General features: G+C 39.7%; 1 protein-coding gene across 3 annotated transcripts; it reads left to right on the plus strand.

The window, feature by feature from the left end:
- Window positions 1–7: 7 nt before the first annotated feature.
- dnajc27 (DnaJ (Hsp40) homolog, subfamily C, member 27) lies at window positions 8–12,438 on the plus strand. 3 transcript variants are annotated; one of them, XM_076299672.1, is made up of 8 exons: window positions 8–210; window positions 727–815; window positions 1,180–1,262; window positions 1,406–1,475; window positions 3,121–3,285; window positions 3,661–3,783; window positions 3,975–4,135; window positions 10,171–12,438. In XM_076299672.1, the coding sequence occupies exons 2-8, from the start codon at window positions 732–734 to the stop codon at window positions 10,301–10,303; spliced, it is 819 nt and encodes a 272-aa protein (XP_076155787.1). In that variant the 5' UTR covers window positions 8–210; window positions 727–731; the 3' UTR covers window positions 10,304–12,438. The 3 variants fall into 3 exon arrangements, with proteins under 3 accessions (XP_076155787.1, XP_076155786.1, XP_076155788.1); XM_076299671.1 differs by having other exon boundaries at window positions 8–204; XM_076299673.1 differs by having other exon boundaries at window positions 20–112.
- The last annotated feature ends 1,229 nt before the right edge of the window (window positions 12,439–13,667 follow it).

Raw genomic sequence — 13,667 nt, forward strand, 5'->3', positions numbered from 1 at the left:
CTCTCTCTCTTTCTCTCTCTGTCTCCCCTCAACTTCAACTCTGGAAAAGAAAACGAAGGGCTCAGGAAACTACATTCAGACTTTGTGACGAATCTGTAAACGTGTATAAAACGTATGCTATTATGTTGGCTTGGTCTTCGTTGCCATAGGAACGGATAGATTTCCCACTTCCGTGAATGATGTGGGAAAGCATCTAATATCCAGGTTCAAGTACTGTGATTTTTCTCTTAAGGTGTATAAGGATAGGTCGTGATTAAGTGGAAGATGCAAATATTTGATGCCATGAGCTGAGATTGCTTCAGTTGATTTCTAGCTGCAAACGCGATGCTGAATCTGCTGGCAAGGATAAGAATATTGGCATTCTTCAAGCGGTGAAGGCTAATGTTAGCGACAGCCAGCTAGCGCTTGCTGACCATTTCAGCTTGCTAGCTACAGCAGCTGTTAACGTTTAACGTTACCCCTTATTTAGCGTAATGTATTATTCTTGTTATGGTCTGTACACCCAGCATATATTGAGGTAACGTTAATCTTTGTGCTTGCTCACCAACGTCATTTTTTCAGCGGTTAGCTGCTTAATAGACCAGTAAACCGAGTGTTTACGTCCAACGTAGCAGCTAACGTTAGCGGCGACGACAACAGCTGCTGCTGCCCAAACCAAACCAGTTAGCAAGCAGTCTCTGTGAACAGACAGGCTCATGAACTGTAAACTGTAAAATTTAATTTCAGTCATTATGGACACAAATGTGCAAAAGAGACGTGAAAAGAAGTCATTGCGTGTGAAGGTTATCAGCTTGGGCAACGCTGAAGTCGGAAAGGTAAGACCATGTTAGCATGGTTAGTGATAATAACGTTTGTTGATGGTCAGCCAGCCAGCTGGTTGAAAGTAACGTAACATTAGACGACTGCTCCACTAGTGAAGAGAACCAACACGTAATGTCAAAATTCCCATATAATCAATAGCCCTAAATAAATGATCACATTATTTAGCCATGCCATGTATGATACGTTATGAAATTGTAACTTATATGTTTAACGTTAAGTCATTCATTCCTTTATAACATCGAATCAACACATCACAGGTGTAATATTTACTGTAACGTTACATGGTATCGATTTGCATTATTGAACATTGATGTTTTTATTTTATTTTTTTATTTTTGCGTCCTCTTTTTCTTGTAGAGTTGTATCATTAAACGCTATTGCGAGAAGAGGTTTGTTCCCAAATACCTGGCCACAATTGGAATTGACTATGGGGTCACCAAGTAAGTTGCCGCCTAACTATCTCTGAGCTAAGAACTAAACATATTTGGAAGTAAACCTAGACACCAGAGTAATTTTGATTGATAATAAGGTTTGATGCAGGCTAGTAAACTACTTTCAGTGATTGTGTATGATTTTGCTTTAGGGTTCAAGTCCGTGACCGTGAAATTAAAGTGAACATCTTTGATATGGCAGGGCATCCTTTTTTCTATGAGGTAAGAGCACTTCTTTCATTTTTGACCTCAAGCAGTAACATTTCGGGCTGTAATTTGAGTGATGGGCAGAATGCAAAGTCTTAAGCCTTTTAATTCCAGATATACTCTGGAGACAGGTGTTCAATTCCTAGTGCTATAGGTAGAGGATTTCCTACAGTGGCCAATGAACAACCAAGCCTAGTTACCATTAAAAACCAAATCACCAACAAAGCAACGTTTGCAGGGAAAAAGCATCAACAGAGCGGCCTTCAAGAGTGTTCCACTGGGGTTATTAAGCAGGCACCTTCGTCCATCTGTGTTTCGTCGAAGTAGGCCCACAACACGTCCTGAAGGGTCAACAGTGGTGTCTGACGTCCCAGACCTACCCCTCTCCACACTTATGATGGGTTCTCTACCAACAAATGCTGACAAATTCTTCAGTCATTCCTTTTTGTTGCTGTGGCCGTTTATGATCCGATCAGCAACATAACCACACAAACTGCAACTGTGGGCACCTACAAATACAAACAAATTCTTAACTTAATCCTCTTTTGAGGCTGTGGCTTTGGCTGTTTATGATCAGATCAGCAACATATCCAAACATATCACAAACCCTTGATGAGGACATCAACAAATAACCAGCAAATTCTTCAGTCATTACACTGTATTCGATGTTGCTTTGTGCCCACCTTTTAGAATGTTTATTGAGCAGTAAAGAAAAATATTGTTTTAAGGATTCAATGAGTTTTATTTGTCATATACATAGCATACTATAGTAAAACATATAATGAAATTGCATTAATTGCTCAACTTGTACCTGTGCAGCAATATCCTGAGGGATCACCAACTATTCATTAGGTTAAATAAAGAAAGAATAAAAGATTTGATAAATAGTAAGGATCATCAGATAATGGACAACTATTGACAAACTTTCCTATATAAAATTGGATCATGGGAATATAGGCAAATATTAAAAAACTATCCTATTAATCAGTTTTAAGAGTTGGAGGTACAGGCCTATCTAGTTCGGTAGCAAGCATTCTCTTGACTTGTTGTGAGTCTAAGGCCTTTTCCATATGTCAGTGAGTGTCCAGCAAAGATTATAGAGCGCTCCGCTCTAAGATCTTTGGTGTTCAGTGTCGAGGAGTGTCCAGTGTCGGTACGGCAATCATAATGTGCTCATCGTTACTTTAAATCTTTGCCAACCTTTCAATACTCTTAACTGCAGAGGCTGCTTTGATTATCTGAATCTGTGGAACCAATCGGTACATCGGCAATGAGCAATCCCATCAGTACACACCCTCTTAATATGAAATGGCTTTCACACACCAGAAGAGGGCATCATACAGCCCAACAATGAGGCATACTACATCATGCCTGAGACACAGTTATCTTGATAATCCCATTTTTCTCACTCGTGTACGAAAGGGGTCATGCTTTGTGACTAGCCTTCTAGGTTCTAGGTGACTCTAGGTTCTGAAGGTTCTCATTTGAGAATGTGCCTTTTTCTGTTTAGAAAGTTAAGTGTGTTCAGGGCTTCCCATACATGTTGAAAGCACAACATTTTCATGTGATTTTGATGCAAAAACTGTGTGAATAGTGAATGAGAGTTAGTTATGTCTTTCTCCATTGCTTGTTGTCATGCAGTAGTATCTCTCTGTCTCAGGTGCGTAATGAGTTTTACAAAGACTCCCAGGGGGTGATCCTGGTGTATGACGTGGGGCTGAGGGAGAGCTTCGATGCCCTAGACAGCTGGCTGACCGAGATGAAGCAGGAGATGGGTTCCCAGGCGAACATGGAGAGCATCGTCTTTGTTGTCTGTGGCAACAAGGTTAGATGGATGTCAGAAATGTCTTTATTTTATACCAAATTGTTTTCTTGACAAATGTCAAGTGTGGAAGTGGAGGTTTGTCAGTATCATTATAAATGCATATCAGAATCAATTTTATTTTGTGGTTTTGATTGTCAAGTCAATTTGAAGGAAGAAGGAAAAAAAACTTTCCAAAACAATATTTATATAAGGCTTTTACATTTAGGACCTGTATATTGAAATAAGATGAATTCAATTGAAGCATATATATATATTATATTAGTGGGATATAGAGCTGGTAACTCTTTGAAGGGGAAGGGTCCTTCATGTGTAGTTGTGCAGGATGCTGAGATGATGATTGACTGCTTGTGTGCTGGTTGCTGCTTGTGGCTGCAGGTGGACCTGACCAAGAGGAGAGTGGTGGACGAGAGTGAGGGCAGGCTGTGGGCTGAGAGTCGAGGCTTTCACTACTTTGAGACCTCTGCACAGAGTGGCGAGGGCATCAGTGAAATGTTTCAGGTTTGTGCATGGAAAAATTAACTCCTTATCTTTATTTCCTTTTCTGCACTTATTTACTACTTATTTCTACCACACCTCACACTTGCTACCTATAGTATTTCTTTAGGTTGTTAGTGGGTAGATTTGATGGTGAGATCATATGAAATCGGCGGCTGCTCTAATGTATAGTTTCCCCTTTCTGTTCACCCTAGGCCTTCTTCTCGTCTATAACGGACATGTGTGAAAACGGAGGGAAGAGGCCAACACCAGAGGTCAACGCAGGTTTCACCAAGGAGCAGGCGGACACCATCCGCCGCATCCGCAACAGCAAAGACAGCTGGGATATGCTGGGGGTGAAGCCAGGGGCCACACGGTAGGTCAATGCCGCCAGCTCTCTGGACTGGTTGTGAGTGCTGTATATATGCAGAAGTCAAGCTCAAGGAGTGTTCACTAACTGGCAGCATCCCAGATAGCAAAGGGGCGTTGAGGGGCGTTGAATCCACGTTTGTTTGAAGCGGCGGAGGTTGATTCAACGTGGATTCAACGCCCCTGTGCTATCAGGGATATCAATAGTCATCCCCAGTCTTTGCCAACATTATAAATAGGCATGCATTACCATATTGTTACATGTATGTTATGTATCAGGGGTGTCAAAGATACGGACAGGGGGCCAGGTGCGACCTGCTAGCAGATGTTTTGTGTAGGAAGGGGGAAGAATGTGGATATTTGCATCCAGTTGTCATCCACAAAAAGGCAAAGCATCATAAAAACAAACTAAACTAACACTAATAGGCACATTTTTTTGTATTGCAATATCGTTGCACAATATGAGTAGCTTAGTTATAACAGCGTGTTACAACTAAATGGTAAATGGACTGCATTTATATAGCGCTTTTTGCGAGCACCCAAAGCACTTTACATTGTCATGCATCACATTTTACCTATTCACACACACACTCATACACCGATGGAAGGTGCCAACCTGCTCATCGGGAGCACTGGGGTTAAGTGTCTTGCTCAAGGACACTTTGAAAGGGTCAGGGGGAGTTGCTGGACGACGACTCTACCTCCTGAGCCACTGCCACCCTGCTGGGTCAAGTTTGTCATAAGCTTAGCTAGCTCCTGCTATGAGTTGACTACATGTTTCAAAACAGTGTTCATTTTTAGCAATCAAGACGATTATTAAGATGATACAAGATTGGAGTTAGTGAGCTGCACCCACAACTCGGCAATCAAAAGACAAGTAGCCTACCACCTAGACGTTTACTTTGATGCCTCCAAAATACATTTTGCTGTAGATCTCCGTGAAAACACATCCATACTGACTGACAATTTGTGGAACAGATGTGGTTAACTGACCAATAGCAAGCCCTGATCATAAGGGAACACTTTTTCATAGGAGTATATCATCAAGTCAATCAAACTTGGGATATTGATCTGACCATCTACGTAAGTGTAGTCTTATCAGCAACCAGTGGCAGTCTTATCAGCAACCATGCTGTCAATTTCTCCTTCATTTTACAGGCTTCATGCAAAATGTACCTATTTCAATATTAGTTTCTTACTTAGATGAAAAGTATTATATTTCCCCTTTTACTGCTATTATAAATGGAATCTTGATCAATTAATTAAAAATATATACCGTATTTTCCGGACTATAAGTCGCACCAGTCAAAAAATGTTTCATGAAGAGGAAAAAACCATATATATAAATATATATATGTTGCACCTGAGTCGCAGGACCGGCCAAACTATGAAAAAAAGTGCGACTTATAGTCCGGAAAATACGGTAATGCAAAATAAGCAATTGTGTAAATATTCACCCCCTTCAAGTCAGCATTTAGTAGATGCACCTTTAGCCGCAATTAAAGCATGAAGCCTGCGTGAATAGGTCTAAATTAGGCTTGCACATCTGGATACTGCAATTTTACTCATGTTTCTTGGCAAAACTGCTCAAGCTCAGTCAGGTTGGAACAGTCCTTTTCAAGTCCAGCCACAGATTTGAGGATTGAGGTCTGGGCTTTGAATCGGCCACTCCAGAACATTCCATTTGTTGTCTTTAATCCATTTCTGTGTAGTTTTTGCAGTATGCTTCGGCTTATTGATTCCATTTATAAAAGTAGTTAAAGGGGAAATATCCAAGGGGGGGGGGTTGAATATTTTTTATAGACCACTGTAAGTCCAAACTGAATAGATGCCATTTACTTCCTCAGTCATCTCTGAATGTAACTTTTTTCGTTTGAGATGGCCATGGTTTAGTCACTGAACTAACCTGACCCTAGCCAGATGAATTTCGTTCCGCTTAGCTCCGCCTAGCTTCACTCACATCCATCTGGGACCTCTTCCATTGAGAGTGATTTCTGCAACCGATTTTATGGTTCAGCCAATCAGGACGCAGGGCGGGGGTTTCATAGATGTGACATAGCGTAGAAGCGACTGTGAGACTGTTATTAGCGTCACGGGTTGGCTTCGATGTGAGTGGTTGAAGTAGCACCAATAGATGACGGACAAGTGGCTTATTCAATCATATGCAAGCATTTTTTGATTAGGCCCAGCCTTCTGAAGCAACACTTCAATGGATCGGTTCCAGATGGATGAGTGGAGCTAGGCGGAGCGAAATTCATCTGGCTAGGGTCAGGATCACTGAACATCCTTTCAGTGAGAACGCAGTAGTTAAGCTAGTTTGCATTCCACCGTACAGTGCAGGTCTTGGGCTGTGTTGTCCTGCTTTGACCCTGTAATGAAAGTTTGTGGTAGCCGCTGCTAGGACAAGTCATAACTGGCTCTGTGTCCAACCCCAGTTCAGGCTCTGCCCAGGCGTGCTCTCAGCTCTAATAATAGTGCACTCAGCAGTGGGTCAGCAAGCCGGTGGCAAAAGCAGGACACCTCCCGAGTCCTCATGTGTGCAATCACTGGAGGACAGGCGTAATCCACTTAGGCTTCACCACCCAGATTAATCAGCCTTGCCAAGCCAATCTTTCTTTTTTTCTTTCTTTCTCTCTTTCTCTCTTTACGTCTATTGCTCTCCGGCTCCATCTTTCTTTTCTCCTTTTTTTGTCCATCTTGCTCTTTCTCTATCTTAACTTTTGTAGTAGGGGTGTACTGTAAATCACAAATTCTAAAATGGATCGAAAACAGGTCCTTGATTATGATTGGCTTAATCGCCACCACAAATTGATACAAAAATTAGCATTGCTGCTGCTCTGCTGCGCCTTTGCTACCATTATGATGGAATAAATATATTTATTTGTGGAAGAATGATTATCTATGAATAAATCTTTCCATTTCTTGTTGCTGTGCCTTTATTTTTTGAAATCTTAGATGTTTTAGAAAATATTTTAGAAAAGCAATAAGTGCAAGGCCTTAGGTTCCAGTTATTTTAGAACAGTTAAGGAGTTGTTTGCTTGAAATTGGAATTGCTTAATTTCATCATGTCTCAATTCGATTCGATATTGATTCTTTATTCTGAAGATTTTATTATTTTTGATAGTCAATCAAGTCCTCAGCTGCGTGTTAAAATAAAAAGTTCTATTGCAAAGACTTATTGCTAATAAGTAATGCTGATTATTATAATTGCCCCAAACACATTCCACACAAATGATAGACCTACAAACAGCTGGTATTAGAGCTCTAAGCGAAGAGTCTAGAAGCTTCTATACCAGGGGTCAGAAACATTTACTTTCAAAAGAGCCATTTTTGACCAAAATTCTAAAAAATAACTTTCTGGGGGCTGCAACAATATTTAAACCATTTAAATACAAGCAGTATTCAGCCTATTGGTCTGAATTAGATTATCAACATTACCTGAATCAAGGGTTAGGAAGTACATTTTTTATTATTATTATTATTATTATTATTATTATTATTATTATTATTATTATTGAATGACCGGCCAGAACTTAGGCTAATCAAACTTTAACTTTCACAATGTTGCATGGCATGGTAGGCTATTTGGTCTTCATGGACATCTGCGCTCTCAGAATGATCTACTTTCAAGGTGTCTTCAACATTTCATTTTGCGTGTCCTCTTGCTGCAGATCAGACATCCCGCCGATAATACAGTCGTAGTGGTGGTGAAGGCAAACATTCGTCCAAACATTTAATTGATTTCACAGTCCCTTGTGGTGCTCTTATGTTACTGACTAAATGCTCAGACACACACCCTTTCATTCTCACAACCTGTGGTCTGTCAGTCAGGTAATCAGTAATCCATGAAGTTGTGGAGGTGTCTACCTGCATCCTTCGCAGCTTCTCACATAGCAGCATAGGCTGTATGGTGTTAAAAGCAATTAAGAAATCAAAGAACATGATCCTGATAATGCTGCCAGCCCTGTCCAGGTGAGAGTGTGTTCTATGAAGCAGGTAGATTAAGGCATCCTTCACACCCACCTCTGGACGGTATGCAAATTGTAATGGGTCCATGCAGGTGGTCACCTGTGGTCTCAGAAGATGACCAACAACAGTGTTTAGCCAACTGCATCCTTTCCTACCAACTTCCTTCCTAACCAGGTGTACTTTTTTCTACAAGTGTTTTGTTCTTATGACTACAATTGTGAGATAGACCATGAGAATGAGAATTCATGAGAGAGACCATGAGAATGAGAGTGAGAGTTATGTTAAGCAAACCTTTTAAGAGTTTTGGACAAATTGACTATATTATTCTTTTAACAATTTGACATAATATAAATATTGCCTTGCAATAATAATTGTTTTATTCTTTTTTATATGATTACACTTTGAAATGTATTCACCTAAGGAAATTAATCAACATTTAGAATAACCTTAAAAGTCGTGGTAAAAAAGGATTTTCAACCACAGTCTTGAAAAGAATACAGGTTCCAGAGTCCAGATTTACACAAGTATACATATAAATATGCCAATGGAGTTCCTGTGGTCAATAAACATAAAATAGACACAACATCCTCATTTGTAGTGCATTTGGTTCAAAATTGGCCAAAACCATTTTTTTGGACAGCGTCCATATTGAATTTATGGAATTTGGGGGGTCCTGATAAACCCAATCATAAATGTAAGTATTCCTATGGGTTTCACATGGTCAGAAAAGGTAAAATAGACATCAAGTTTGTATTTGTATCTCATCTGGCTCAAAAGCTACAGCCGAATCCCTTTCAGACGACGGCCATATTGGATTTGGCCACCATCTTGGTCTCAGGGACCATTGGCTCAGGCGCCCTGGCTAAATCATTTCAGTATGCCCTCAGCTGCATCCGTGCCAAATTTGGTGCTTGTAGGTAAATTTGCCCGAACAATGGGGTGTAAGGCCCCATACTACAGCCAAAACTGCTATTTCGGACAGTGGTCATATTGGAATTGGAGGAATAAGGGGTCCAGATGCACCAGGTCATAAATATTAACATTCCTATGTGTTTCCCATGATCAATCAAGCTAAAAATCGCTGTCTCTTCTGGTGAAGCTACTTCCATTGATTGTAGTGGAAGCTAACTGTTGCAGCAGACGCAATGCGAACGGAACGCTTCAGTTACGCGCCCAATGTAGCTTCCCTGTAATGTTGCAGGAAAGAAAATGAACACGTATGTCTCAAAGTGTATGAGACAGGTCAATGGAAGCATGTCACTGCATTGTTTGTTATTAGATTAAAGCATTGATAAATATATATGGATTCTTACACCCCTATTCATTTCTCATTTCAATCTCTTTTTCTTTGTGGATTTTTTTCTTTCTTTCAGTTTTTTCTTGTTCTATTTCTTCTCCACTTCATTAGCATTTCATTTGTTTTCTCCTCCTCCCCATACACATCATTTGGTGGGCGTGTCTGATGTGCTATCCTATCAGCATTGATGTGTATACAGATACCGTCGTAATTAAAAGGCATTGAGCGCAGCATAAAGTTAAAAAAGTAAATGAAACCTCTATTTACATCAATTTCATCAGGCTCTGAATACATTTTAAACAATGGCCTTCTCAGAGCGCTTGCAGGAACAACAGTGTTCAACAAACTATTGTTTTCATTGAATCATAGGCTTTGCCCTGTTTAGTCTGTCTTGAACTAATCTCTGGTCTCTAGAACACCACTTGCCCTCAGTCAGTCTCCACTTGCTCTCATCCTGTTTCAGGGGCTGTCAATTGGCCAACAAACACTCAGAGATGCTCAAGTTTACGTTTTTTTAACATAGAAGAGAATAGAGCAACAGACATTTTGATTCCTAAAGTTCAGTATGGACATTATAAACTACAACTATGGATAATGAACTATTGACTTTCACTTAGTTAGAAACTGTAGAGAAGCTATGTGTAGTTCAACATGTTGTAAAATTACCAAGAAATAGCGACAGCATGTGAAGAAATAATCATTGATTTTGAAGGTGTTGATGCAACTAGTATTATCTGTATCAGTTTGCTCATTGCTTGTGTGGATCTGTGTTTTAGAGAAGAGGTGAACAAAGCCTACAGGAAGCTGGCTGTTCTTCTCCATCCAGACAAATGTGTGGCACCGGGCAGCGAAGACGCTTTCAAGGCTGTGGTGAACGCTCGCACCTCACTCCTCAAAAACATCAAGTAGGGTTGCAGAAACGTGTTCCATTTGTACTCCCATCTGAATACTCTTCAGGATTACTGTCTAGGAGGGAGGGTGTTGGGGATGGGGATGGGATGGGTCTACCATTCTTTTATCCAGAAAATCACCATGGATGTGCCACCATACCTTTCATATCTCAAGGGTTCACTGTTGTGTTATTTCAGTTCATATTTAATTAAAATATAGCTATTATGCCTATTGATTTGTTAAAATCAAGCTGGGGCTGCTGTTCTGACTTGTTAATCATTCTGCCAAGACTGGTATTATTACATTCTACAACAGAGGTTTTCAGCCAGTGGTCTGCAGATCACCTGAATCACTATTTTCTATAGAGTAGTGGTCCCCATTTTGCTTTCTTAGTCAGAATGGTGGCCCTGGGGTCACAATCAGTTGAAAACCCCTGCTCTACACGATTGGGCCTTTGGGAGAGAAAGGTAAAATAGGAAGTGATGCATACCGTAATACAGTTGGAGCAAACAGATATCTGTTGTGTTGGTCAGCTCTGTGGAGGTTCATGATTGAGCAGTTTATTGTTGTGCTCATTAAAACAGGAACAGGAAGCATGCAATCTGCAGTATTCGTTTTTCTAACTGAATGAGCTGCCCCTCTAATCATGCTCTGAATTGTTCACTCCACACATTGAGTCAAGCAGTTTAGCCTCTGAATTATTTCACTTTTTCTGACTGAGTTATATCTCAGTCTGAGAAAATTGCATCCTGGTACTTCAACATCAGAAAGACTGGCCACTGCATCAAGACAAAATGTTTGTGTTAACAAAATGGACACTGGCTGAGTTTCTCAATGGGAGTTCTCTGAGGGGTTTCTCACTACCAGTGTATTACCCAAGGTGCGTGAGTGATCTTGCAAGGTTGTGGGCTTGAAGACCACTAATGGTGTTACCCTACCTGCAGTTTGTGTGTGAGCTTAAAGTAATCCTTTCCTGGCGGCCCAAAGACCTTCATGTCGACCCATCCTAACACCCGATTACCTCAACCACTCAGACAAATACTGTGTAATTATTTCCTGCATCCTAACCTTTTTGCTTGGTTATTTTCTGTTTTGTGACCACAAGATGGTGCTTGTGGTAGTCGGCATTTTGTATGTAAGTCGTTGTCAGTGTTTATATGTACAGCAAGTACTATAAGGTTATTAAATTGAAAATATACAGTATGCTTATTTATTGAAGAAAAATATAGCCTATATATGGTGTGAAATCTGTATAAATTGGTATTGTGATCTTGAACCACAAGTGAATGAAAGACCTCTACACTTTTGCACGAATTCTACACAGATGTATCAAAATCTATGTAGTTAGAAAGATATTCATTTTAAAACTGAAAGACAGTCATTATTATAGATGTTGACGTCAAATCTGCACTTTCACTCCAGACCTTTAAAAATGGAACTGATATCATAGTATTCTCCAAATGATAGATTCCTCGGAAAAACAAAAAACAGTGAGAGAAGTTGCTGTGAAAGCATAACCGTTTACAATAACATTTCCCTTATTAACTTGGACATGCCAGCTCACCAGCTACGATTTGAAATTACATTTTAAGCCTTTGAAATAGGTGGGCCATAATTTTGGCTGAAGTACAAGTTACCACAGAATTTCAGGCTTCCTTTTTATTTTTCCCAAGTTAGTAAAATGTGGTGCCAACAAGGGAATGTTTCCACAATGTTTACATTAAACTATTTCTAATCTTGGTACTGTTAAACAATATGTTTTAAGCAGAGCTTCATTTTTGCATACGATATGAATGCACCATATCATTTTGGTCAGAATTTTCTGGTTGAAATAGTGCCAAATACTAGCCAATGGATGACTTTCAGTGGTACTTGTTTGTACAATAATCCAGTCGAAACACTACCATGAAATATCTTTCTTTATAATATTTGCATCTTGTTTTATTTTTCTGTTTTGTTGAAGCTTTGAGCACCAACAACATTGAGTAGCTATTTATTCTGTTTAATATGAATTACTTAAAGTATTTATCTTTTTTGTAAGTTTTATCCATTTATCTGAACTTTGGAAGAAGTTGCATATCTCGGTGTGTTCTATTTAAATTCTTTGGAATGAATGCGTATGCTGTAAATATGATCTATTAAATTTTATGTTATCAAAAGTTGCATTTTGAGTTTTGTGCTTCATGTACGTCACATCAAGCGTACCAGTCTTCATTAAGATTGGCAGAAAAGGCAACACAAAATGAAAAGGCTGTCGTTATTTTCTCTTAAACAAAACGTTTGTGGCACTCTGGCACTCTGTATTGGTCTTTCCTTGCACTGATGAAGACCTGGCTTCTGGAAAGTTCCTCCTTGAGTGGCAGATGGACAGTGTTTGTACATTAAGCACTCCTATTGGATCCATTGTCGTCTGGGCAAGCTCGGCGAGGACAGCACAACTAAATAATGCAAGACCTTGGTGGATAGTGACTTCATCTCTGTAAAGCACCTTGAGGCAATGAGGATTGTTGTTGGCACTATAGTATAAATGAATACAGTTTTAACTAACTAAATTAAAGAATGAGCTTTGTCCACTGCTCACTTGAGCCTCAAGAGCAAATGCAAATATACCCCCCTCCAGGATTGAGGAGAAACATGTAACAGCTACAAATTTTTTTTAATTGTAATCAGTTACGGAGGAAAGAAATCTCTTATTGTGCACAGTGAAAACATGGTGCTACACATGATGACAAAAGACTCTTGAACTCTTGAATTAAGTGAGTAGCTAATCAAAATGTTGATGATTACAGAAGGGTTGTGTTGAATGCAGAGTAATCAATGAATAGCATTCTGATGTGAGTGTCTTTTTAGACAGGCCCAGTGAGGGTGAAGTGCAGTGAAGATGGAGATGGCATCCTCCGTCAACCTGTTGGAGCGGTAGGCAAACTGGTGTGGAGTCGAGGGTGATAGTGGCTTTGATGTAAATCAGTTTGATTAGTTATTTTCATTTACGCTGCCAATCAAAAAATTACTCTGATTAAGTAATTATTATTGCAGTCTAGATGTGAACTAGCACTTGTTGAGCACTTATGGTATGTGATAGTCCTAGCATTTTCAGGGTCATATATTAAGCCTATATATTGCATTCTTAAGAGGAATCAGAAGAAATAGCAAGCTTTGCTATTGCTATGTCGTTTCTCCGTGGGTTCTAATTTGAATGATGGATGGAGTGCGAAAGCTATGTAATAACTTGGTAAAATCAGTTTGCTAATTTAACACCATCGGCAAGACATTGAAGCATAACATTGATGTGTCAGCTCAATGCTCCAAGGTGCCACACAATATTTATATTTCATGCATGCAAATGTGTTAACAGACTTTGCACTATGCCTGCCAATTCAAT

This window comes from Alosa pseudoharengus, unplaced genomic scaffold (assembly GCF_046254945.1).
Source record: "Alosa pseudoharengus isolate Yale_2024_CS ecotype anadromous, Long Island Sound unplaced genomic scaffold, YU_APseudo_1.1 YU_APseudo_1.1_scf_22, whole genome shotgun sequence".
In the NCBI taxonomy this organism is placed as follows: Eukaryota; Metazoa; Chordata; class Actinopteri; order Clupeiformes; family Clupeidae; genus Alosa; species Alosa pseudoharengus.

Excerpts from the sequence above, each read along its gene's own strand:
- dnajc27 (XM_076299672.1), top strand. The coding sequence starts at position 732 with ATGGACACAAATGTGCAAAAGAGACGTGAAAAGAAGTCATTGCGTGTG. Across the intron at positions 1,263-1,405 it reads ATTGACTATGGGGTCACCAA|GGTTCAAGTCCGTGACCGTG; the intron begins GTAAGTTGCCGC and ends ATTTTGCTTTAG. Across the intron at positions 4,136-10,170 it reads GTGAAGCCAGGGGCCACACG|AGAAGAGGTGAACAAAGCCT; the intron begins GTAGGTCAATGC and ends TCTGTGTTTTAG.